Source organism: Manis javanica, chromosome 2 (assembly GCF_040802235.1).
Source record: "Manis javanica isolate MJ-LG chromosome 2, MJ_LKY, whole genome shotgun sequence".
NCBI lineage: Eukaryota > Metazoa > Chordata > Mammalia > Pholidota > Manidae > Manis > Manis javanica.
In genome coordinates this window covers 7,241,061-7,263,731 of record NC_133157.1, presented here as the reverse complement: position 1 = coordinate 7,263,731, position 22,671 = coordinate 7,241,061, and the positions used below count along the sequence as shown (strand labels likewise).

At 48.0% G+C, this 22,671-nt stretch overlaps 1 protein-coding gene and 1 long non-coding RNA gene across 10 annotated transcripts; one reads left to right on the top strand and one right to left on the bottom strand.

Moving 5' to 3' along the window:
- Positions 1-1,173: 1,173 nt before the first annotated feature.
- Positions 1,174-6,334, bottom strand: PTGES2 (prostaglandin E synthase 2). Of its 8 annotated transcripts, none has more exons than XM_017661706.3 (8): positions 6,026-6,079; positions 4,759-4,824; positions 4,627-4,666; positions 3,927-3,985; positions 3,401-3,546; positions 2,930-3,130; positions 2,459-2,576; positions 1,174-1,765 (listed from the first exon to the last, which is right to left on the bottom strand). In XM_017661706.3, exons 5-8 carry the CDS (start codon positions 3,511-3,513, stop codon positions 1,643-1,645), a joined length of 555 nt encoding a protein of 184 aa, XP_017517195.2. In that variant the 5' UTR covers positions 3,514-3,546; positions 3,927-3,985; positions 4,627-4,666; positions 4,759-4,824; positions 6,026-6,079; the 3' UTR covers positions 1,174-1,642. The 8 variants fall into 8 exon arrangements, with proteins under 8 accessions (XP_017517195.2, XP_036863982.1, XP_017517190.3 ...); XM_037008087.2 differs by having other exon boundaries at positions 3,401-3,550; positions 6,026-6,077; XM_017661701.3 differs by having other exon boundaries at positions 3,401-3,550; positions 4,627-4,824; positions 6,026-6,332.
- A 411-nt stretch (positions 6,335-6,745) lies between these two features.
- On the top strand, positions 6,746-10,196 carry LOC118970453 (uncharacterized). 2 transcript variants are annotated; one of them, XR_005058462.2, is made up of 3 exons: positions 6,953-6,967; positions 7,104-7,310; positions 9,651-10,196. It is a non-coding gene; the product is annotated as an uncharacterized lncRNA (long non-coding RNA). The 2 variants fall into 2 exon arrangements; XR_005058461.2 differs by having other exon boundaries at positions 6,746-7,310.
- Positions 10,197-22,671: the final 12,475 nt, after the last annotated feature.

The window sequence follows — 22,671 nt, the reverse complement described above, 5'->3', positions numbered from 1 at the left end:
CATATGGTGACATAACCAGGCCTGGTTTCCATCTCCTCCAGGCCTCTGCATCCTCTACCGCCCTCTGGTGGTTACGGGAACACATGCCAGGGAAGGCGTGGACTCCGGCCTCAGTTTCTCTCCTTCAGCTGCAGGACGGACACTCCCAGGGGACAGGAAAGGGAAGCCACTGTGGTGCTCCACGACACGGGCCTGGCCAGTGGGCTGTGGTGCATCCACGCAGCTGACCGCTGTGCAGCCATGAGGAACGAGCCAGTATAATGTGCGCTGACCAGGCAGATGCCCAGGATGGGAAGGAAAACCAGCAGGTGGCCGACCGGCCCTGCAGAAGCTGGGGCTGTTTCCAGAGGTCACACTGAGCCTCCGGCTGCTCATCACACTTCTACCTTATTTGAACATTTGCTATTATAAAGAACATGAGTTAGTAAGATAACATTTTAAACTCTCTGGGGAGGGCCTGGGGGTTTGCCCAGTCACCCCCCAATAGGGAAGGCCCAGGGGACAGAGTTTGGCTCACTGGGCACCTGTCCAGTCATCATGCCTCTCATCAGCTGAGACTAGGGGAGCAGGGACCCTCAATCCAGGGTGCTGTGCTCAGAAGGGGGCTCCACCCTCGCTCCCAGAGCTAGCTTCTCCCTAATGACCCCTATTGCAGCATCCACCCCGTGTAGTCCCAGGCCTGGGGCTGTACCCCAGGGGATGGTCCCCTGCTGTAAGAGGGGCTCCAGAAGGTGCTGTCTGAACTGTGGTCTCCTGGTCTACAGAGCGAGGCTAGAACTCCGGCCCCTGCTGATGAGCATCCTTCCAGGCACCTGACCACATGTCCTCATCCCGCACTCACCACTTCCTCCTGAGGTGGGACTATCATCATGCCCACCTGACCGACGATGAAACAGGCTCAGAGGGGCAGCACTGTGCAGAGTCCCACTGCCAGTGAAGTGTAGAGGCTGGCCCGCACCACTGGGCATCCCTGACCCCCTTGCTGCACATCCCACGGGGAGTCCCAGGGAGTGTGACACAAAGCCTAAGCCTTCCCCCCAGGCCAGATGCCTAGTAAACAGGACGAACAGTGGTGACCACCAGGACCGGGCGTGGCCTCATTCTGAAAGCTTCGCTGACCACAGTCCCACACGGCTCCACCACAGACCTCCGTCATAGCACTGCTGCGAGGGGAACAGCAAACCTTTTCTTTATTGCAAACATGACACAGTCCCGGGGGCAGCTGGGAGGAGTAGGGACCAGGAGGAGACAGGGAGGGGGCCGTCCCTACTCCCCCTGTCCAGGGACGAAGCCCGACCCTAACCCCATACAAGGTGGAGACAGGGCACCACGGGGAGCCCCAAAGCAGGGATGAAGCGCAGAGCGCCGGAAGGCCCAGGACAGGGGGTGGTGGGGTGCCCTGTGGGGCTGGGTGAGGGAAGTAGCCTTCCTGTCCCTCAGGGGGCTGTGAACAGAAACTGAGCCTGGGCTTTGCCTCCAGCATCCCAGGGCCCCAGCAGGCATCCAGTGTCAGAAAGGAGAGTGCCAGCGGTCGGGGTGGAAGAGGCAGAACTGCCCTGTCCCTGACCGCCCAGAACCATCCCAGATCCCCGGCGGCTGGTATCTCCTGCTGTCTCCCCTCCTCATGGCAGGGACACTCAAGTCACCGGGGGGCCTCCGCGATGGCCTTCTCCACCCGCAGGTACCAGGGCAGGATGTGGGTGTGCTGCATCAGGTCGTCGAAAGCGTCCAGGCCCTCCATCACACGCAGCACGCCATACACTGCCTGGGGGGCATAGAGTGGCTGGCCTCTGCCGGCTGTGTGCCCTGGGGCCCACCACCTCCCCACTAGAGCCACGTGGGCCTTTGAGGAACGTGGGTGGGATGGCTGCAGGTTTTGCTGCCTAGCACCTACATCCCTTTTCTGGGCAACAAACCTCCAATAGCCTCCTTTGAGAAAATGCCCTCCCCTGCTCTCAGGTCCTGAGATTAGGGGAGAGGGGACCCCACCACCCAGCTCTAGGACCCAAACCTGGCCATCGATATATTCCACCCTGGCTGCAGGAAAGCTTCAAGGAGTGGCACTGAAGCCAGGCTGACAAGACACTACCCCAGGACTTTGGCTGGGCGGAGGCTGGCACACCAGGCCCAGACCTGCTCAGGCTGAAGCCCACTCAAGAAGCCAAGATGCCACAGAAGAGCCGGAGCTTGGTAACCACTTGGGCCCCTGGGTCCCGGTGGGCCTGCAGCCAGCCCTTCCTCGGCAGCCGCTTTGGGAAAATGCCCTCCCATGTGAACCAGGACAGTTCTTGTAGCTGGTTTTTCCTAAGCCCCTAACAAGAAATGGAACCAGGTGCCTCTGGGGTGGCAGAGCTATGAGATTAGGGATTGCCTACAGCCAGGCTTTCCCCAGCTGGGCCTCCCCATCTGCAAGGACAGGCCCCGCAGTCTGGACAGCCCCAGCTACCACCACACTCACCAGATCAGCCAGGTTTGGCTTCTGGCCCCCCATGAAAGGCCGGTCTTTGCCCACAGCTGCCACCCACTTGTCGGCAGCCTCATAGAGGTCCTTACGCACGTCATCCTGGAGGTGGTGCCTGGGCAGGGAAGGGGAGGTCCATCAGGGTAACTGTGACCCCTGCCCTGGTGGGGACACGGGTTAGGCCTGGGGCCCAGGGCTGCTCCCTAGGGGTTGGGAGATACACCTGCAGAGAGCTCAGTTATCTGCCCCACATGGGGAGGCCTTGGCCCAGGAAGGACAAGAAGCCCACCCATGAAGAGAGAAACATCAGAAGGCACAAGGCCAGGACCTAGCTCTGGACTCCGAGGCCAGCCCTGCTTCCCTGGCGTAAGGGAGGCAATCGGTTCTGCATTCGAGTCCTGATTTAGCTAATGCTGGGTGCTCAGGGACAGCAGGCCCTCAGGCATGCACATACATGCCCACTGTCACCTGCTCTTGAGCCGCTTGCTGATCAAGTACATAGCAGCTGCGCCCATGTACTTGGCCACGGCGCCCTCCACAGGCCCAAATTTGCCCTCCTTGACGATGTAGTTGAAGGAGGCCAGAGCCTCGGCAGGTGTGCGGTACACGTTGGGGGAGATCAGGTGCACCAGCCAGTCGTCTGCCCATTGCCGCCACTTCATCTCCTCCCTGCAGGCAAGTAGGGGGACAGAGGGAGGACCGGGAGGGCTTCCTAACACAGGCCTAAGCCTCGCTTCCTAAGCCAGGGCCTGGGAGGAGCAGATGCCCTACCTAGACGCCCAGCATGTGGACGGGAAGCTGAGGCTTGAGCAGGAGGTCCTGACCGTGGCACATCCCCAGCCCTCGTGTCTCCCACTGCTGCCCACTCACAGCATCTTGCCCCTGCCCTCGCCACCTCATCCCCTGCCCCAACTCCCGGGCCAGCCCAGCCCCACTTACGTCCTCGCCTCCTTCCCACCATACAGTCGCTGGGCCTCCTTCTCATCCAGCATGAGCCAGTACTTGTTGCAGAATTCCGTCACCTCCTTGCCCTGGTCGTTGACGGCCTTCATGGGTGGATAGTAAGTGACGATGTCTTCCAGGGGCTGCCTTCGGGAGACACCCAGGGTCTCACCCCTACTCCTTCCTCATGAAGGCTGAGCCCCCACCTCTCAGGGTGACTATCTACCTCAGCCTGACCCACTCGGGGTGGAGCCAAGACCAACTCACAAAAGCTTTCTACCTTTTTATGGGTTCTCGGGGAAGGCCTGCAGCAAGAGAGACTTGGGGCAAACAACAGAAGCACTTCCCTGACAGGGAGATGTAGAGAGGAATGGGGCATCTCAGAGTAGGACACCCACGGCCCATTCTGGAAACCCAAGAAGCAGCCCCACCCTGCTCCCATGTAGGACGCCAGATGAGGCCTCCCTGGAGACAAGAGAAGGGGCAAAATGCAACACCACCTGGGTGTCTGAGGGTCTCTTACCCTGACACCAGGTAGGTCTTGAGGGCACTGATGATGACAGAGGAGTCATTCAGTTGTTGCTGGAAGAGAGATTGGGTTAGCCGGGGACAGGGAGGCCGCCTGACCCCAGCAGGCTCAACAACATGGCACCCAGGCATTAAACTGGCGGGTGGAATCGGGCATTGTTTACCTATCCCTGGGGACTTGCCCCAAAACGGATGCCCACTGAGCCTTCTCCTCCCTCCAGGAGCCAGTCCCCACCTTGCGTGAAGGAGACCCACGTGTAGCTAATGGGGAGGAGGGTCAGAGGAGGACCCAGGGTCTGAATTCTGCCCACTCACCCACCTGGCCTTTCAGGCACTGAGGAACAGAGTGGATTCCAGAAACTACTTACTAGGAGCCACAAACTATGCCAAACATTCTCTGTGTTTGGAGAGTATGGTCCTCTGTTAATTAATGAAGAAGCAGGTCCCAGTGGCTAAGTGACTGGCCCCAGTTACACAGTCAGTGATGGCAGAGCGCCCAGACCACCCTGATTTCAGAACTCACACTGTTAAGCTCCGTGGTGCTCTGCCTCTCTTAGACCTGGATGGCTTGTAATTGTCATAATCCTTAGCCAAGGCCCAGACAGCCCAAGCTCCTCCCAGGGCTGCAGAGCAGGGCCTGACTTGGGAGTACCCCAGGACAACCCGGCACATGGGGGGTGCTCCCTGAAGCTCACCAAGCTGTCTCCTTCCTGGGCCAGCAGGATGGGCACCTTTCTGTAGGAGGAGAACTTGATCTCAGCCTTCCGCACGGGGTTCACCTCTACCACCTGGTACGGCAGTGCATGGAAGTCAAGGAAGGCGCGAACCTTGCTGCAGAAGGGACACGTTTTATACTGGTACAGGGTCAGCTGCAGGCGGCTGGACAGGGAGAGCTGGGTGGAGAGCAGAGGGAGAGGGGCTTCTGAGGCCTGGTGCCCAGGCCCCACCCACAAGCACACTGTTGCCAGGGGAGTCTTCTAGGAAGACCCTGAGAACAAGGGAAGAATGGGGTGGGTGGCAGAGAGAAAGGGAGGCACAGGGGGGTGGGGTGCAGGCACATGCAGTGGATGGCACAGCCTCAAGCATCCATCCAATCCCAAGGAGGAAGTCAGTGTAGGAGGAATCTTCTGGTCTCCTCCAACACTAGACAGGCACTTCTCTTCTCCCTCCTGTCCCAAGTGAATACCAGACGTCACCTCACCCAGCCCCCCACAAGCAGAGCAATCAATTTCAACTTGAAGTGCCCACCCCCGACTCCCCAAACCCAAGGGACCTCTGGGGGAGTGGGCAGGGCCCAGCGTTTGCAGAGTGGGGTCCACCTCAAATCTCCAAGGGGGTGGGTTGCATCTGGGCCACGGCCCTGGATGATATGTTCAGCAGGGAAGCCCCAGGTGAGCTTGCTGCGCATACATGTTTGAAAGCCACAGGTGCAATCCACCTCTCCTGGTTATTCAGATGGGAAACTGAGGCTGGCCCATGGAAGTCGGCAAGGCGACACAGAGGCTCTACTCCCTTTCTATCCACCCCCGTTCCCCTGCATCCAGGAAAGGGGCCCTGCGGGTGGGTGGTGGGGCCTGGAGCAGAGAAAGGCTGTGCTGGTTTGGGGTATAAAGCATCACAAGGGTAGCTGGGCCACCACCCGACTATAGGGACACCTCCCTGTCCTTCCCTGTTTCTGGTCCTGGAGCCTAAGGGTCCTCGGTTCTGCTAAAATACTAACACCAATAAATATACAACTTTAGGATCTGGAGACAATGCAGGGAGGGCAACAAAATGTTGGGAAAGTGATAAACTGGGAAAGAGGCTTTCTTTTCCCTTTTCCCTTTTCTGTGATCTCCAAATCTTTCTATTAAAGAGTCTTAAAAAATGTTAGAAAATGACTTTAAGACAAAAACAATTCCAGTTAGCAGGCATTCGTAGAGCCCCCATTTCACAGATGAAGGCCCTGAGTATCGGAGACTTGGAACCAAGTCACTCGCCCAAGGTCAGGAGCAAACGGAGAGGGCAATTCCGGACCCCGCTGTTCCCAGAAGTCCTTAAGTTCAGCGCGGACCCCGGCTCTCCTTCCCGCGTCCGGGTCCGGCCCGGACTTACCTGCGCTGCTGAGCACTCGGCGCGGAGGTCCTGGGTGCGCAGGTGCCACCGCGCTGTGTGATACAGCCCCAAGGCACCCCCCAGGGCCAGCGCCGCCGCTCCCAGGACCCGCGGGCTCCCTTTGCGGGCGGTGGCGGCGGGACCCGGGCCTCCCGCCGCCCCCGCGAAGCCGGCGCGGCTCTGCGCTGGGAGTCCGGGCGGGGGACGACAGCCGAGCCTCCAGGCCGAAGCGCGCCCGCCAGGCCACAACGCCCGCGCCGCCTGGGCCATGTTCGCTCCCGCAGAGCTGCGGGCGGGCGCGTGAAACGAAGGCGGCCGGGGCGCGGGCTCACCTTAAAGGGGCGGGTCTCCGTCACCAGGAGGGTTTCCTGGGATGACACTGACGCCAACCTGGGAGGGACAACCCTCGCGGGACAGGGTGTGCCACCCCGGCACCCACCTTCCACACACCCGTCAGAGTCTCAGAAATACCCCTGGGATGTCTGAGAGTAGCTACATGTCTGGCTTCTGAACATGTAGATGGAATGATTCTTGGTGGTGACCAGGGGCCGAATGCAGAACTCGCAGGTTGGCTTCTGGGCCCCAGCGAAGCCCGTAATATGTTGTTAGTGACTTCTTCCTGTGGTACCCAATCGAAAGATATTTAACCCTTCTTTTAGAGTGCCGGAGAAAGCGTCATGCCATCGGGTCCGTAAGGGCCTCTGAAACGGCCGGACCCGACCCGACCCACGACTCGGGCTCTTTCTGCCCTCCCGCACTGCTGCACCATTTCTTCTGTGGCCCGAACCATAAAATTTCTCATACACACAGGGGGCCTTAGAAACCACGCGTGTCGGATTTCGTCCACGCGGAGGCGCCGACTCGCAGATCGACCCGCAGGTCCCCAGCGGCAGGATGGGGCCGCGATGAGGGCAGCGTTGGGGCAGCTTGCCCAGGCTTAAGGTAGCAGCTCCCACCACCAAGGCTTCTCTGCGGGCAGCCAAGGGTGGCCCTGCCCGGGGGCGGGGAGATGGGCGGGGGCGGGGGCGGAGCTCAGGCCTGACGGCTCCGGCCCTGGGGGCGGGACCACGCCTCCCAGCAGTTCACCCCGGCGGTTCCACGCTCTCGGCTCCGAGTTCCGTCGGCGGCTTTCACCATCCGCCGGGAGTTGGCTGTTAGCGCGCCGGTAACCCTGTCCCATCGTCGCGCGAGCCCGCAATGTCGGTCCCCAACGGGGACCTGGGCGTGCCGGTGGAGGCGGGCGCGGAAGGCGAGGACGACGGCTTCGGAGACGCCGGTGACCCAGGTGGGTCGCTGAGGCAACTTTCCCTTCTCAGGGATGCCCACCTGGGACGGGGACTCGGGCCGGGATGGGCGCTTGGAGGGAACCGCCGAGCCCTCCGGTCCCGGGTCCGTTACAGTTGCAGGCGCCGTCCTGGGGTTCAGGACGACCCCCTGCGAGTGGGACCTTGGAAGCCTCAGCGCTGGAAAACGATGGGCAACCGTCCCTGTCTTACACATGGGGAAACAAGCCTCTTCAGGGACACTCGCCCTTTGGGGATTTTTCTCTAGCGACTTCCTTCAGTCCCTGTGGAGAAGGGGCCCTCTAGGCGCCCGCCCTGCCGAGTAGTCACTCCCAGCCGCATTTGCTGGCGTGGCCTGGGGCGTTGACTAGTGTGTCTTGCTGACCTAGCTGCTCATTTCCTGCTCCGCACTGCGGGGGTGGGAGTGGAGGGGGTATGGAGAGAAATCCATTAGCTCCCTTTTCACCTCCTTGAACCTGTTTCCCCATCTGTAAAATGAGAGCGATGATTAGTGACCGCCTGCGTTGAGATATGTCGGGATTAAATGGGGAATGAATAGGGAGAGGCTGAAGCCTAGAGAGGCCTTGTACTGCAGACCCCTGTTTTTTGCCCACCTGGCAGGTGCAACTCCTTTGCCAAATATAGGGAAGGAAACCCAATGACCTGCCCATCCATCAAAGTACTTGGCAAAGTTCTCCCTTTGTCCTTTTGGCCAAGATTGGGCAGGCCCATGCCTCTTGGCTTGCCATCCAGTGCTCACTGCCCTTCATCCCTACGCTGCCTTTTCCTTAATTTGTTCCAGCCAGGGACCTCCTGTCTGTGGCCAGCATTGAGCAAAGTCCCACTTAATGCCCACAAGACCTGAGAGCTGTGGGAGCAGCTGTGGTTGAGCTGGGTGAAGCCCTGGGACTAAGTCTGACCAAGTCCCAGGGATGGCTCTGCTTTTTGCTGTTGCTGTGGGACATCTGGGGACAAGTGGCTGAGACCCAGGGTTCTTTCACAATGGAGAGGAGGAGCCTTTGTCCAGGCATAGCCCAGATCCTGTCAGCCCATAGCCCCATTCTGGGTCATAACTTCTGTGACTTCCCCTTGGTATCTGACACTGGTGGCCAGGCTTCTCCACATGCCTGCCCCTCTGTGGCTCTGGGCCCCCCCTCTTGTTTTCCTTCCTCCTCTTTGGACACACTTCCCTGTCTCCTTCTCTTCTGCAGCCCTGTCTCTTAAGAAGCATGTTTCTCAGGGTTCAGTCGTAGCCCTTCTAGGCCCCGTGCACAGGCTCTCAACTACCTCTTCCCCGTTCCCCTGGTTTCCATCTGTGTCATGAGTGCCCAGCCTCCCGCTTCAGGTCAGCCTCATCCTGACCCCAGGCCTGGGTTTACAGCTGCCTCTGATACAGCGGCAATGTGCCCCCAGGCACCTCTGCTCTGTCCTGGCACAAGGGACCCAACTGGCCCTTTTCCATCTATGCACTTTCTCCGCCTGCCTCCATCAAGGGAGAGCCAGCTTTTCACCCTTCCTGGCCTCAGTCTGCCACTTCTCCTCCCCTACCAGGTGCCCCTCCTGAACACCCCAGTGGGTTCCGTCCAAGTATCCCTTTGCCCCTTCGTCTCTTGCAGAATGTGCTGAGTCTCAAATAATTATGGTGAGTGAAAGAAGCCAGGCAGTCAAGAGTGCATACTATTTTGTCCCATTTATATAAAAGTAGATAATGCAAGCTAATCTATAGTGACAGAAAGCAGATCGGTAAGTTAGGGGATGTGTGATGGAGAGTCTAGGAGAGAGAGATTACACAGGGGCATGAGGAATCTTTTGGGGGTCATGAGTACGTTCACTATCTTGATTGTGGTGGTGGTTTCATGGGCATTTATATATGTCAAAAATTGTTCAAATTGCTCAAGAACTACAACAAAGGGTATATGTCAAAGGGACTCAGAAGTTCCCAATGGTCAAAGTTGGAACAATTTGAAGAACAAAATAAAGTAATATTAGATTACAACCATATTGTAAAATAAGTATCCATGAGGCCATTCTGATATAAATAAATATTTTATTAAGTTGATAAATAAATGAGAGAGAAGAGATAAACATCCTGTGCAGAATTCCAAATAATTTCTGTAGATACCCCGCCCTTGAGGAGGTGGAGCAAAACTGCCCACTCCTTAGGTGGGGGCTGTGCAGTGACTTCCCTCCGAAGAGGACCTGTGGCAAAGGAGAGGAGAACCTTACCCTGGAGAAACCGGAGAACACACCTCAGCCAGGGGGTCAAGGTCAACGTCAACAGTGATGCGGTGGACGTGGCCCTTGACCTCTGTGGTCTTCTTCCCTAAAACCCACAACCCCAGGCTAACCACGAGGAAAACACCTGGCAAATCCCCGGAGAGGGACCCCGTGAACTCCCTGAGCAGCGCTCCTCACACCTGTCAGGGTCATCAAAGCCAAGGAAGGCCGAGCAGCCATCAGCCAGGAGGCGCCCAAGGACGCGGTGATGAATGGAACCTGGTATCCTCGATGGGATCTTGGAGCAGAGAAAGGATGCTATGTGAAAACTAAGGAAATCTGAATGAAGTATGTACTTTAGTTAATAATAATGTATCAGTTGTAGTTCATTAGTGATAACAAATGTACCACACTAATGAAAGATGTTAACAGTAAGGGAAATGAGATGCAGGGTATTTGGAACCTCTGTACACTATTTTCCCAATTTCTCTGTAAATATCTAAAACTCTTCTAAAATTGAAAGTTTATTTTTAAAAACCTGTCAGACTGTGCCCTTTGAATATGTACAGGTTATTGCATTGTCTGTTGCTCTTTATAATGTGTTATATATATAAATGTTCTATGTATATGTATATAGATGTGTTAATAATTGAATCGATTTCTGTGATGAAGAGGGCAACTCAGACTTTTTCTTCTTGAATCATTTTGGGAAGTTACAGTTTGCTGGGAAATGTCCCATTTCATTACCTGTAGCATTCTCTTACCCTTTTAGTGTGTATAGAATCTATAGTTTTATACCTTTTTTACTCCTGCTTCTGTTTCTTTGTGCCGTATAGCTCTGTCTTGAGACATTTTCCAAATTTCTATCCATGTTTTCATGTTTTCCAAGAGTTAACATTTGACTTTCATATTCCTGTTGTATCCTTCTTTCTATTTAAATTTCTGCTCCTAACTTCATTCTCTCCTCCCTTCTGTTTTCTTTGGAATTATCCTGTGGTTTCTTTTCTAAAGTATTACTTTGGACACTTTGCTTAGGATGTTGCAGACTTTCTTTTTCTAAAACACACATTTAAGATGATGCATGTCCCATGAGCCCAGCAGGGCATTAAGAGTCTGTTTTACTGGGGAAACAACAGCCTCTTCAACAGCTGGTGTTGGCAAAACTGGACAGCTACATGCAAGAGAATGAAACTGGATTATTGTCTAACCCTATGCACAAAAGTACACTCAAAATGGATCAAAGACCTGAATGTAAGTCATGAAACCATAAAACTCTTAAAACACAATGTAGGCAAAAATCTTCTGAATATAAACATGAGCAACTTTTTCCTGAACACATCTCCTCAGGGAAGGGAAACAAAGTCAAAAATGAACAAATGGGATTACATCATGCTATAAAGCTTCTGTACAGCAAAGGGCACCATCAGCAGAAAAAAAAGGCATCCTAAGGAGAATGTATTTGTAAACAACATATCTGACAAGGGGTTAACATCCAAAATATATAAAGAACTCACATGCCTCAACACCCAATTATTAAAAAATGGGCGGAGGATATGAGCAGACACTTCTCCAAAGAAAAAATTCAGATGGCCAACAGGCACATGAAAAGATGCTCCACAACCTTAATTATCAGGGAAATGCAAATTAAAACCACAATGAGATACCACCTCACACCAGTTAAGATGGCCAACGTAGAAAATACTAGAAACAACAAATGCTGGTGAGGATGTGGGGAAAGGGGAACCTTCCTACACTGCTGGATGGAATGTAAGCTAGTTCAACCATTGTGGAAAGCAATATGGAGGTTCCTCAAAATGCTCAAAATAGAAATACCATTTGACCCAGGAATCCCACTCCTTGGAATTTACCCAAAGAATACAACTTCTCAGATTCAAAAAGACATATGCACCCCTATGTTTATTGCAGCACTTTTTACAATAGCCAAGATATGAAAGCAACCTAAGTGTCCATCAGTAGATGAATGGATAAAGAAGAGGTGGTACATATACACAATGGAATACTATTCAGCCATAAGAAAGAAACAAATCCTACCATTTGAAACAGCATAAATGGAGCTAGAGGGTATTATGCTCAGTGAAGTAAGCCAGGTGGAGAAAGACAAGTACCAGATGATTTCACTCATCTGTGGAGCTTAAGAACAAAGCAAAAACTGAAGGAACAAAACAGCAGTAGAATCACAGAACCCAAGAATGGACTAACAGGTTCCAAAGGGAAAGGGACTGGGGAGGATGGGTGTGTAGGGAGGGATAAGGTGGGGGAGAAGAAAGAGGGTATTATGATTAGCATGCATAATGGGGGGGTGAGAGAAAGGGGAGGGCTGTATAACAGAGAAGACAAGTAGTGACTACAACATTTTGCTATGCTGATGGACAGTGACTGTAAAGGGGTTTATGGGGGGAACTTGATATAGGGGAGAGCCTAGTAAACATAATATTCTTCATGTAATTGTAGATTAATGATAAAAAAAAGAAAGAAAAGGGGAATTACTCCCTGATAGGATAAAACTAACTGTAAATCAACAATTAATGCATGCTTTAAATACCCTTAATTTTGATCATTTAAAGGGTGTCAGATGATCAGCTATGGAAGTACATTTTTCTGATAATATTCCTTTCTCTTAAAAAAAAAAAAAGCAGTTCCTGTGTGGTATAAAGGGCATATCAATGGTATAAAGGGCATATCAAAGTGTGGGCAAAGGGTTTGTGTTTATACAGAGGATCAAAGCCTAATTTGGCTACCCAGAAAACGAATTAAGATACGATATGAAGAAGAACTTCCAACATCAACATTCTCTGGAAGAGTCATTCCAGAAGATGATCATCAAAAAACTTCAACAAATATCCTGGCGCTGTTGCAGTTGTAGCTGCATCCATCCCACCGGTTCCTGGACTTGCCATTGGAATGAAGAAGGAGATATCTAAGCTGGCCTGTGCTTTCAGTAAAACAACAAATTTGACTGGATCTATACTGTCGGAACTCAACCAAGAATTAGGAGAAGTGCAAGTTGCAGCACTCCAAAATCTTGCGACTATAGACTATCTACTGTTAAAAGAACATATAGGATGTGAACTGTTCCCAGGAATGTGTTGTTTTAATGTGTCTGATTTTTCTCAAACTATTCAAATTCAGTTAGACAATATCCATCATATCATTGATAAGTTTTCACAAATGCCTAAGGTACCTAACTGGTTTTCTTGGTTTCACTGGATATGGCTGGTAATTGTAGGTCTGCTTTGATTATGTAGCTGTATTCCTATTATGTTAATGTGTGCACACAATTTAATTAGTAGTTTAAAACCTATACATGCTTATGTTACACAACAAGAAGATATGTCAAAGAAATAATCAATCCTCCCATGTTTCCTTCATATGCTACATCTATAGCTTTTCTTCTTCCTTCCTAATTACAACCCTTAAATAGAATTCGTGCCTCATATCGAATTTACCGAGTATCATAATTCCTCCAGGTGGTAAAGATACCTCGAGACAAGTGCTGGGCATAGAAGCCACAGGGCATAAATGTGCAAAGAAGTAAAAAGCTAACCTTTGCAAACAATATGGCTTCTCTCTCACTTACCAACTTTACATTTCCCTGTATGGCCCCGGAAGATGACTGGTTAGCCAGAGATGGGTAAGATTCTTCAAGGGAGGAACAACCTAAGACAGGCACAGTCGCAGGGGGGCCATCAGGTGAGAAATTGGGGGTCAACAGAGGGGAGGCTTAGAACCTCAGCCCCCCTGTTTTGAGAGAAATCTTCTGCATCCGTGAATGTTTTGCTGCCCTTGTCTAGCTTGGATTAACACATAGTCTACAGGCACACACCTGATCATCTACATTTGCCCTCTTACAGCACTAAACTATGTTTTCTACCTTTACTTGCATCTACCTACCACTTCAGCATTTTATTAAAAATAAAAATAAAAATAAAAAAAAAAAATAATAATAATAATAATAATAAGGGAGAAATGTGGGATTCACATATAAATCAAGTATAAAAATCAAACAAATAATCATATTTGACCTGATTGTTTATAGTTCATAATGCATGATCAAAACCAAAAGTTTTTGTGATATGACTGCCCTTGCACTGTTCACCATGTAAGAACTTATTCACTATGTAAGAACTTATTCACCATGTAAGAACTTGTTCGTTATGCTTCAGAAGATTGGAGACTGTTGAGAATTAGGCTTGGGGTTGATTAATGATTGTGCATTGAGTCCCCTATACAGAATTTTATTGTTGTTAACAACCATCTGATCAATAAATATGAGAGATGTCCTCTCAAAAAAAGAAAAAAAACCAAAAAACCAAAAAAACCAGCAGCAGACTTACTGAACCTAAGAATGTACTAACAGTTACCAAAGGGAAAGGGACTGGGGAGGGTGGGGGAGAAGGGAGGGAGAAGGGAAATAGGGGCATTAGGATCAGCACACCTAACATAGGGGGGGCACGGGGAAGGCAGTGTACCACAGAGAAGACAAGTAGTGACTCTGTAGCATCTTACTACACTGATGGACAGTGACCGTAATGGGTATGTGGGGGGGACTTGGTAATGGGGGGAATCTGGTAACAAAGTTGCCCCTGTGATTTTACATTAATGATACCAAAAAAAAAAAGAGTCTGTTTTATGCCAGGACTGGTTGTCCAGTGGAAGGAGGGCCCTTCAGAGTGTCTAGACTGCTGTTCAGCCAGGATTGCCTTTCAGATGGCGGCTCCTCCTCAGGACCCACTTGGGCCACAGGAAGACTGGGCACCCCTCCCTGCTGGCCCTTGGGGGGGTGGCAGCCACTCCCAGGTAGCCTCCTCTTCTCTGCTTTCCAGCAGGGGCTGAGCCAGCCCATCCCCTTCCTTTTGACTTATCTGGGCACTAGTCCAACAACAGTCCATAAACCCCAGGGTCAGAGGTCAGCTGCCCATCTTCCCCAGTGACTAAAACAGCTTCCCTGGGCGGGAGCTGGGGGGAAGCACTGCCTCCCTGCCCTTCTCCTAGTGGGGACAATTAATAGAAGGGTCACAGAAGGGAAGGACCCTGAGGCCTTTGAACACCAGGTGAGGCTCTCTAGGGGTGTCTATCCCTCCGCTCCTAACAGCACTCCCTCACTCACAGGGAGCACTTGGGGTGCACTTGGGAACCTGTAGGAACCCTTAGCCATGCGGAAGGGGAACACGGGAGGTGGGAGAGGGCGAGGCTCCCACACTGCAGCCACAGCACCTGCCAGGGCACCCAGGAGCCCTGCCTGAGACAGAGCTGAGCCCTGGAGCTCTCAGCCCAGGGAGGCTGGGGGCTCTCTGAGTAGCCCACCTGCAACTGCCCGCCCAGGGTCCTCCCGACATGAACCCCAGTCCCTTTGTGAGCAAGTCTAGAATGTGGGTGGCCTAGGACAGGTGGGGTCTGAGGTGTGGGAAGAAAGGGTATATAAGGGGTAAGGGGACTGCGGTAGGCTGAAAAATGGCCCCTTCAAAGATATTCCGTGTCCTAATTCCTGGAACCCGTACTTTTTTCAGTAACCATGTAACTTTATTCAGAAAGAGTTTGCAGATGTGATTAAAGATTTTTTCTTTATTGCTACTTTTTGAAACCTCATTATGATCAGTGTCCTAATGCCTGATTTATAAGGCGTGTAAGTTAAACGTGTGTGTTGCTGTCTTCAAAAGCAAACAAAACAAGCAATTTTTTTTCCTGGTGTGGCCCAGATTTTTTCCCTTGCCTGAAGATCAACAATCTTCTAATTCTTGATTCGTAAGATACAGCATGCATTATCTTCTCAAATTTCTAAGAGAAGAATACAATTATTTTCACAACTCACCCATATTTTTTTTTTGAGAGGTCATCTCTCATATTTATTGATCAAATGGTTGTTAACAACAATAAAATTCAGTATAGGGGGGTCAATGCTCAATGTACAATCATTAATCCATCTCAAGCCTAATTCTCATCAGTCTCCAATCTTCTGAAGCATAACAAACAAGTTCTTACATGGTGAACGAATTCTTGCACAGTGAATAAATTCTTACATGGTGAACAGTACAAGGGCAGTCATCACAGAAACTTTCGGTTTTGATCATGCATTATGACCTATAAACAATCAGGTCAAATATGAATATTCGTTTGATTTTTGTACTTGATTTATATGTTGATCCCACATTTCTCCTATTATTATTATTATTTTTATTTTTAATAAAATGCTGAAGTGGTAGGTAGATGCAAGATAAAGGTAGAAAACATAGTTTAGTGCTGTAAGAGGGCAAATGTAGATGATCAGATGATCAGGTGTGTGCCTATGGACTAAGTATTAATCCAAGCTAGACAAGGGCAGCAAAACATCCACGAATGCAGAAGATTTCTCTCAAAGCAGGGGGGGTGAGGTTCTGAGCCTCACCTCTGTTGATCCCCAAATTCTCACCTGATGGCCCCCCTGCGACTGTGCCTGTCTTAGGTTGTTCCTCCCTTGAAGAATCTTACCCATCTCTGGCTAACCAGTCATCTTCCGGGGCCATACAGGGAAATGTAAAGTTGGTAAGTGAGAGAGAAGCCATATTGTTTGCAAAGGTTAGCTTTTTACTTCTTTGCACATTTATGCCCTGTGGCTTCTATGCCCAGCACTTGTCTCGAGGTATCCTTACCACCTGGAGGAATTATGATACTCGGTAAATTCGATATGAGGCACGAATTCTATTTAAGGGTTGTAATTAGGAAGGAAGAAGAAAAGCTATAGATGTAGCATATGAAGGAAACATGGGAGGATTGATTATTTCTTTGACAGATCTTCTTGTAGAGTACCTTAAGTATGTATAGGTTTTAAACTACTAACTAATTTGCACACACATATTAACATAATAGGAATACGGTGACATAAACAAAGCAAATCTATAATTACCATCCATCTCCAGTGAAGCCAAGAAAACCATTTAGGCACCCTAGGCATTTGTGAAAATTTATCTATGATATGATGGATATTGTCCAACTGTACTTGAACCATCAGACAAATTAAAGCAGCCCATTTCTGGGATCTGTTCACATCCCATATGTTCTTTTAACCATAGATAGTCTATAGTCATGAGATTTTGGAGTGCTACAACTTGCACCCCTCCCAACTCCTGGTTGAGTTCCAACAGTACAGATCCGGTCAGATTCGTTGTCTCACTGTATGCACATGCCAGCCTAGACATCTCCCTCCTCATTCCTATGGCAAGTCCAGGAGACAGTGGGCTGGATGCAGCCACAACCGCAGCATCGTCCGGATCCCTGTGGAGGCTTTTTGATGATCATCCCCCGGCACGAGTCCCCCAGAGAGTGCTGATGCCGGAAGCTCCTCCTCATATCATATCTTAGTTCATTTTCTGGGTATCCAAGCTAGGCCTTGATCTTCTGCATAGAAACAAACAGACCCTTTGCCCACACTTTGACATGCCCTCTATACCACTGTGCAGAACTCATTGGAGGTCAGCACACAATAACTGCTTTTTTTTTTTTTTTTAATTAAGAGAAAGGAATATTATCAGAAAAAAGTACCTCCATAGCTGATCATCTGACACCCTTTAAGTGATCAACATTAAGGATATTTAAAGCATGCGTTGATCTTTGATTTACCAATAGTTTTATCCTGTTAAGGAGTAATCCCCCTTTTCTTTCTTTCTTTCTTTTTTTTTTTTCTTTTTTTAATTTTTAATCTACACTTACATGAAGAATACTATGTTTACTATGCTCTCCCCTATATCAGGTCCCCCCTAACAACCACATTACGGTTACTGTCCATCAGCTTAGCAATATGTTGTAGAGTCACTACATGTCCTCTCTGTGTTGTGCAGCCCACCCTCCCCTTTCTCCCTCCCCCCCATGCATGCTAATCTTAATACCCCTCTTCTTCTTGCCCCCTCTTATCCCTCCCTGCCCACCCATCCTCCCCAGTTCCTTTCCCTTTGGTACCTGTTAGTCCATTTTTGGGTTCTGTAATTCCACTGCTGTTTTGTTCCTTCAGTTTTTCCTTTGTTCCTATACTCCTCAGATGAGTGAAATTATTTGGTATTTCTCTTTCTCCGCTTGGCTTATTTCACTGAGCATAATACTCTCCAGCTCCATCCATGTTGCTGCAAATGGTTGGATTTTTCCACTTCTTATGGCTGAGTAGTATTCCATTGTGTATATGTACCACATCTTCTTTATCCATTCATCTACCGATGGACATTTAGGTTGCTTCCAATTCTTGGCTATTGTAAATAGTGCTGCGATAAACATAGGAGTGCATCTGTCTTTCTCAAACTTGATTGCTTCGTTCTTAGGGTAAATTCCTAGGAGTGGAATTCCTGGGTCAAATGGTAGGTCTGTTTTGAGCATTTTGACGCACCTCCATACTGCTTTCCACAATGGTTGAACTAATTTACATTCCCACCAGCAGTGTAGGAGGGTTCCCCTTTCTCCACAGCCTCGCCAACATTTGTTGTTGTTTGTCTTTTGGATGGCAGCTATCCTTACTGGTGTGAGGTGATACCTCATTGTAGTTTTAATTTGCATTTCTCTGATAATTAGTGATGTGGAGCATCTTTTCATGTGTCTCTTGGCCATCTGTATTTCTTTTTTGGAGAACTGTGTTCAATTCCTCTGCCCATTTTTTAATTGGGTTATTTGTTTTTTGTTTGTTGAGGTGTGTGAGCTCTTTATATATTCTGGACGTCAAGCCTTTATCGGATCTGTCATTTTCAAATATATTCTCCCATACTGTAGGGTTCTTTTTTGTTCTATTGATGGTGGCTTTCGCTGTACAGAAGCTTTTCAGCTTAATGTAGTCCCACTTGCTCATTTTTGCTGTTGTTTTCCTTGCCCGGGGAGATACGTTCAAGAAGAGGTCACTCATGTTTATGTCTAAGAGGTTTTTGCCTATGTTTTTTTCCAAGAGTTTAATGGTTTCATGACTTACATTCAGGTCTTTGATCCATTTTGAGTTTACCTTTGTATATGGGGTTAGACAATGGTCCAGTTTCATTCTCCTACATGTAGCTGTCCAGTTTTGCCAGCACCATCTGTTGAAGAGACTATTTTGCCATTGTATGTCCATGGCTCCTTTATCAAATATTAATTGACCATATATGTTTGGGTTAATTTCTGGGGTCTCTAATCTGTTCCACTGGTCTGTGGCTCTGTTCTTGTGCCAGTACCAAATTGTCTTGATTACTATGGCTTTGTAGTAGAGCTTGAAGTTGGGGAGTGAGATCCCCCCTACTTTATTCTTCTTTTTCAGGATTGCTTTGGCTATTCGGGGTCTTTGGTGTTTCCATATGAATTTTTGAATTATTTGTTCCAATTCATTGAAGAATGTTGCTGGTAATTTGAGAGGGATTGCATCAAATCTATATTGCTTTGGGCAGGATGGCCATTTTGACGATATTAATTCTTCCTAGCCATGAGCATGGGATGAGTTTCCATTTATTAGTGTCCCCTTTAATTTCTCTTAAGAGTGACTTGTAGTTTTCAGAGTATAAGTCTTTCACTTCTTTGGTTAGGTTTATTCCTAGGTATTTTATTCTTTTTGATGCAATGGTGAATGGAATTGTTTTCCTGATTTCTCTTTCTATTGATTCATTGTTAGTGTATAGGAAAGCTACAGATTTCTGTGTGTTAATTTTGTATCCTGCAACTTTGCTGTATTCTGATATCAGTTCTAGTAGTTTTGGAGTGGAGTCTTTAGGGTTTTTTATGTACAGTATCATATCATCTGCAAATAGTGACAGTTTAACTTCTTCTTTACCAATCTGGATTCCTTGTATTTCTTTGTTTTGTCTGATTGCCGTGGCTAGGACCTCCAGTACTATGTTAAATAACAGTGGGGAGAGTGGGCATCCCTGTCTGGTTCCCGATCTCAGAGGAAATGCTTTCAGCTTCTCGCTGTTCAGTATAATGCTGGCTGTGGGTTTATCATATATGGCCTTTATTATGTTGAGGTACTTGCCCTCTATTCCCATTTTGCTGAGAGTTTTTAATCATGAATGGATGTTGAATTTTGTCAAATGCTTTTTCATCATCTATGGAGATGATCATGTGGTTTTTGTCTTTCTTTTTGTTGATGTGGTGGATGATGTTGATGGATTTTCGAATGTTGTACCATCCTTGCATCCCTGGGATGAACCCCACTTGGTCATGGTGTATGATCCTTTTGATATACTGTTGAATTCTGTTTGCTAATATTTTATTGAGTATTTTTGCATCTACATTCATCAGGGATATTGGTCTGTAATTTTCTTTTTTGGTGGGGTCTTTGCCTGGTTTTGGTATTAGGGTGATGTTGGCTTCATAGAATGAGTTTGGGAGTATTCCCTCTTCTTCTATTTTGTGGAACACTTTAAGGAGAATGGGTATTATGTCTTCTCTGTGTGTCTGATAAAATTCCGAGGTAAATCCGTCCAGCCCCGGGGTTTTGTTCTTGGGTAGTTTTTTGATTACTGTTTCAATTTCTTTGCTCGTAATTGGTTTGTTTAACTTTTGTGTTTCTTCCTTGGTCAGTCTTGGGAGGTTGTATTTTTCTAGGAAGTTGTCCATTTCTTCTAGGTTTTCCAGCCTGTTGGCATATAGGTTTTCATAGCAGTCTTTAATAATTCTTTGTATTTCTGTGGAGTCTGTCGTGATTTTTCCATTCTCATTTCTGATTATGTTGATTTGTGTTGACTCTCTTTTTCTCTTAATAAGTTGGGCTAGAGGCTTATCTATTTTGTTTATTTTCTCAAAGAACCAGCTCTTGGTTTTGTTGATTTTTGCTATTGTTTTATTCTTCTCAATTTTGTTTATTTCTTCTCTGATCTTTATTATGTCCCTCCTTCTGCTGACTTTAGGCCTCATTTGTTCTTCTTTTTCCAGTTTTAATAATTGTGATGTTAGACTATTCATTTGGGATTGTTCTTCCTTCTTCAAGTGTGCCTGGATTGCTATATACTTTCCTCTTAAGACTGCTTTCACTGCATCCCACAGAAGTTGGGGCTTAGTGTTGTTGTTGTCATTTGTTTCTATATATTCCTTGATCTCTATTTTGATTTGTTCATTGATTCATTGATTATTTAGTAGCATGTTGTTAAGCCTCCATGTGTTTGTGAGCCTTTTTGTTTTCTTTGTAGAATTTATTTCTACTTTCATACCTTTGTGGTCTGAAAAATTGGTTGGTAGAATTTCAATATTTTGGAATTTACTGAGGCTCTTTTTGTGAGCTAGTATGTGGTCTATTCTGGAGAATGTTCCATGTGCACTTGAGAAGAATGTATATCCTGTTGCTTTTGGATGTAGAGTTCTATAGATGTCTATTAGGTCCATCTGTTCTAGTGTGTTGTTCAGTGCCTGTGTGTCTTTACTTATTTTCTGCCCGGTGGATCTATCCTTTGGGGTGAGTGGTGTGTTGAAGTCTCCTACAATGAATGCATTGCAGTCTATTTCCGTCTTTAGTTCTGTTAGTATTTGCTTCACATATGCTGGTGCTCCTGTATTGGGTGCATATATATTTAGAATGGTTATATCCTCTTGTTGGACTGAGCCCTTTATCATTATGTAGTATCCTTCTTTATCTCTTATTACTTTCCTTGTTTTGAAGTCTATTTTGTCTGATATTAGTACTGCAACCCCTGCTTTCTTCTCACTGTTGTTTGCCTGATATATGTTTTTCCATCCCTTGACTTTTAGTCTATGCTTATCTTTGGGTTTAAGGTGAGTTTCTTGTAAGCAGCATATAGATGGGTCTTGCTTTTTTATCCATTCTATTACTCTATGTCTTTTGATTGGTGCATTAAGTCCATTTACATTTAGGGTGACTATTGAGAGATATGTACTTATTGCCATTGCAGGCTTTAGATTCGTGGTTACCAAAGGTTCAAGGTTAGCTTCTTTAGTATCTTACTGCCTAACTTAGCTCGCTTATTGAGCTGTTATATACACTGTCTGGAGATTCTTTTCTTCTCTCCCTTCTTATTCCTCCTCCTCCATTCTTCATATGTTGTGTGTTTTGTTCTGTGCTCTTTTTAGGGGTGCTCCCATTTAGAGCAGTCCCTGTAGGATGCCCTGTAGAGGTGGTTTGTGGGAAGCAAATTCCCTCAGCTTTTGCTTGTCTGGGAATTGTTAATCCCACCATCATATTTAAATGATAGTCGTGCTGGATACAGTATCCTTGGTTCAAGGCCCTTCTGTTTCATTGCATTAAGTATATCATGCCATTCTCTTCTGGCCTGTAGGGTTTCTGTCGAGAAGTCTGATGTTAGCCTGATGGGTTTTCCTTTATAGGTGACCTTTTTCTCTCTAGCTGCCTTTAAAACTCTTTCCTTGTCCTTGATCCTTGCCATTTTAATTACTATGTGTCTTGGTGTTGTCCTCCTTGGATCCTTTCTGTTGGGAGTTCTGTGTAATTCCATGGTCTGTTCGATTATTTCCTCCCCCAGTTTGGGAAAGTTTTCAGCAATTATTTCTTCAAAGAGACTTTCTATCCCTTTTCCTCTTTCTTCCTCTTCTGGTATCTCTATAATACGAATATTATTCCTTTTGTATTGGTCACATATTTCTCTTAGTGTTGTTTCATTCCTGGAGATCCTTTTATCTCTCTCTATGTCAGCTTCTATACGTTCCTGTTCTCTGGCTTCTATTCCTTCAATGGCCTCTTGCATCTTATCCATTCTGCTTATAAATCCTTCCAGGGATTGTTTCACTTCTGTGATCTCCTTCCTGACATCTGTGATCTCCTTCTGGACTTCATCCCACTGCTCTTGCATTTTTCTCTGCATCTCATCCCACTGCTCTTGCATTTTTCTCTGCATCTCATCCCATTGCTCTTGCATTTTTCTCTGCATCTCTGTCAGCATGTTCATGATTTTTATTTTGAATTCTTTTTCAGGAAGACTAGTTAGGTCTGTCTCCTTCTCAGGTGTTGTCTCTGTGATCTTTGTCTGCCTGTAGTTTTGCCTTTTCATGGTGATAGAGATAGTTTGCAGAGCTGGTACAAGTGACCGCTGGAAGAGCTTCCCTTCTTGTTGGTTTGTGGCCTTCTCCTGGGAGAATAGCGACCTCTAGTGGCTTGTGCTGGGCAGCTGTGCGCAGACAGGGCTTCTGCTTCCTGCCCAGTTGCTTTGGGGTTTATCTCGGCTGTTGCTGTGGGCTTGGCCT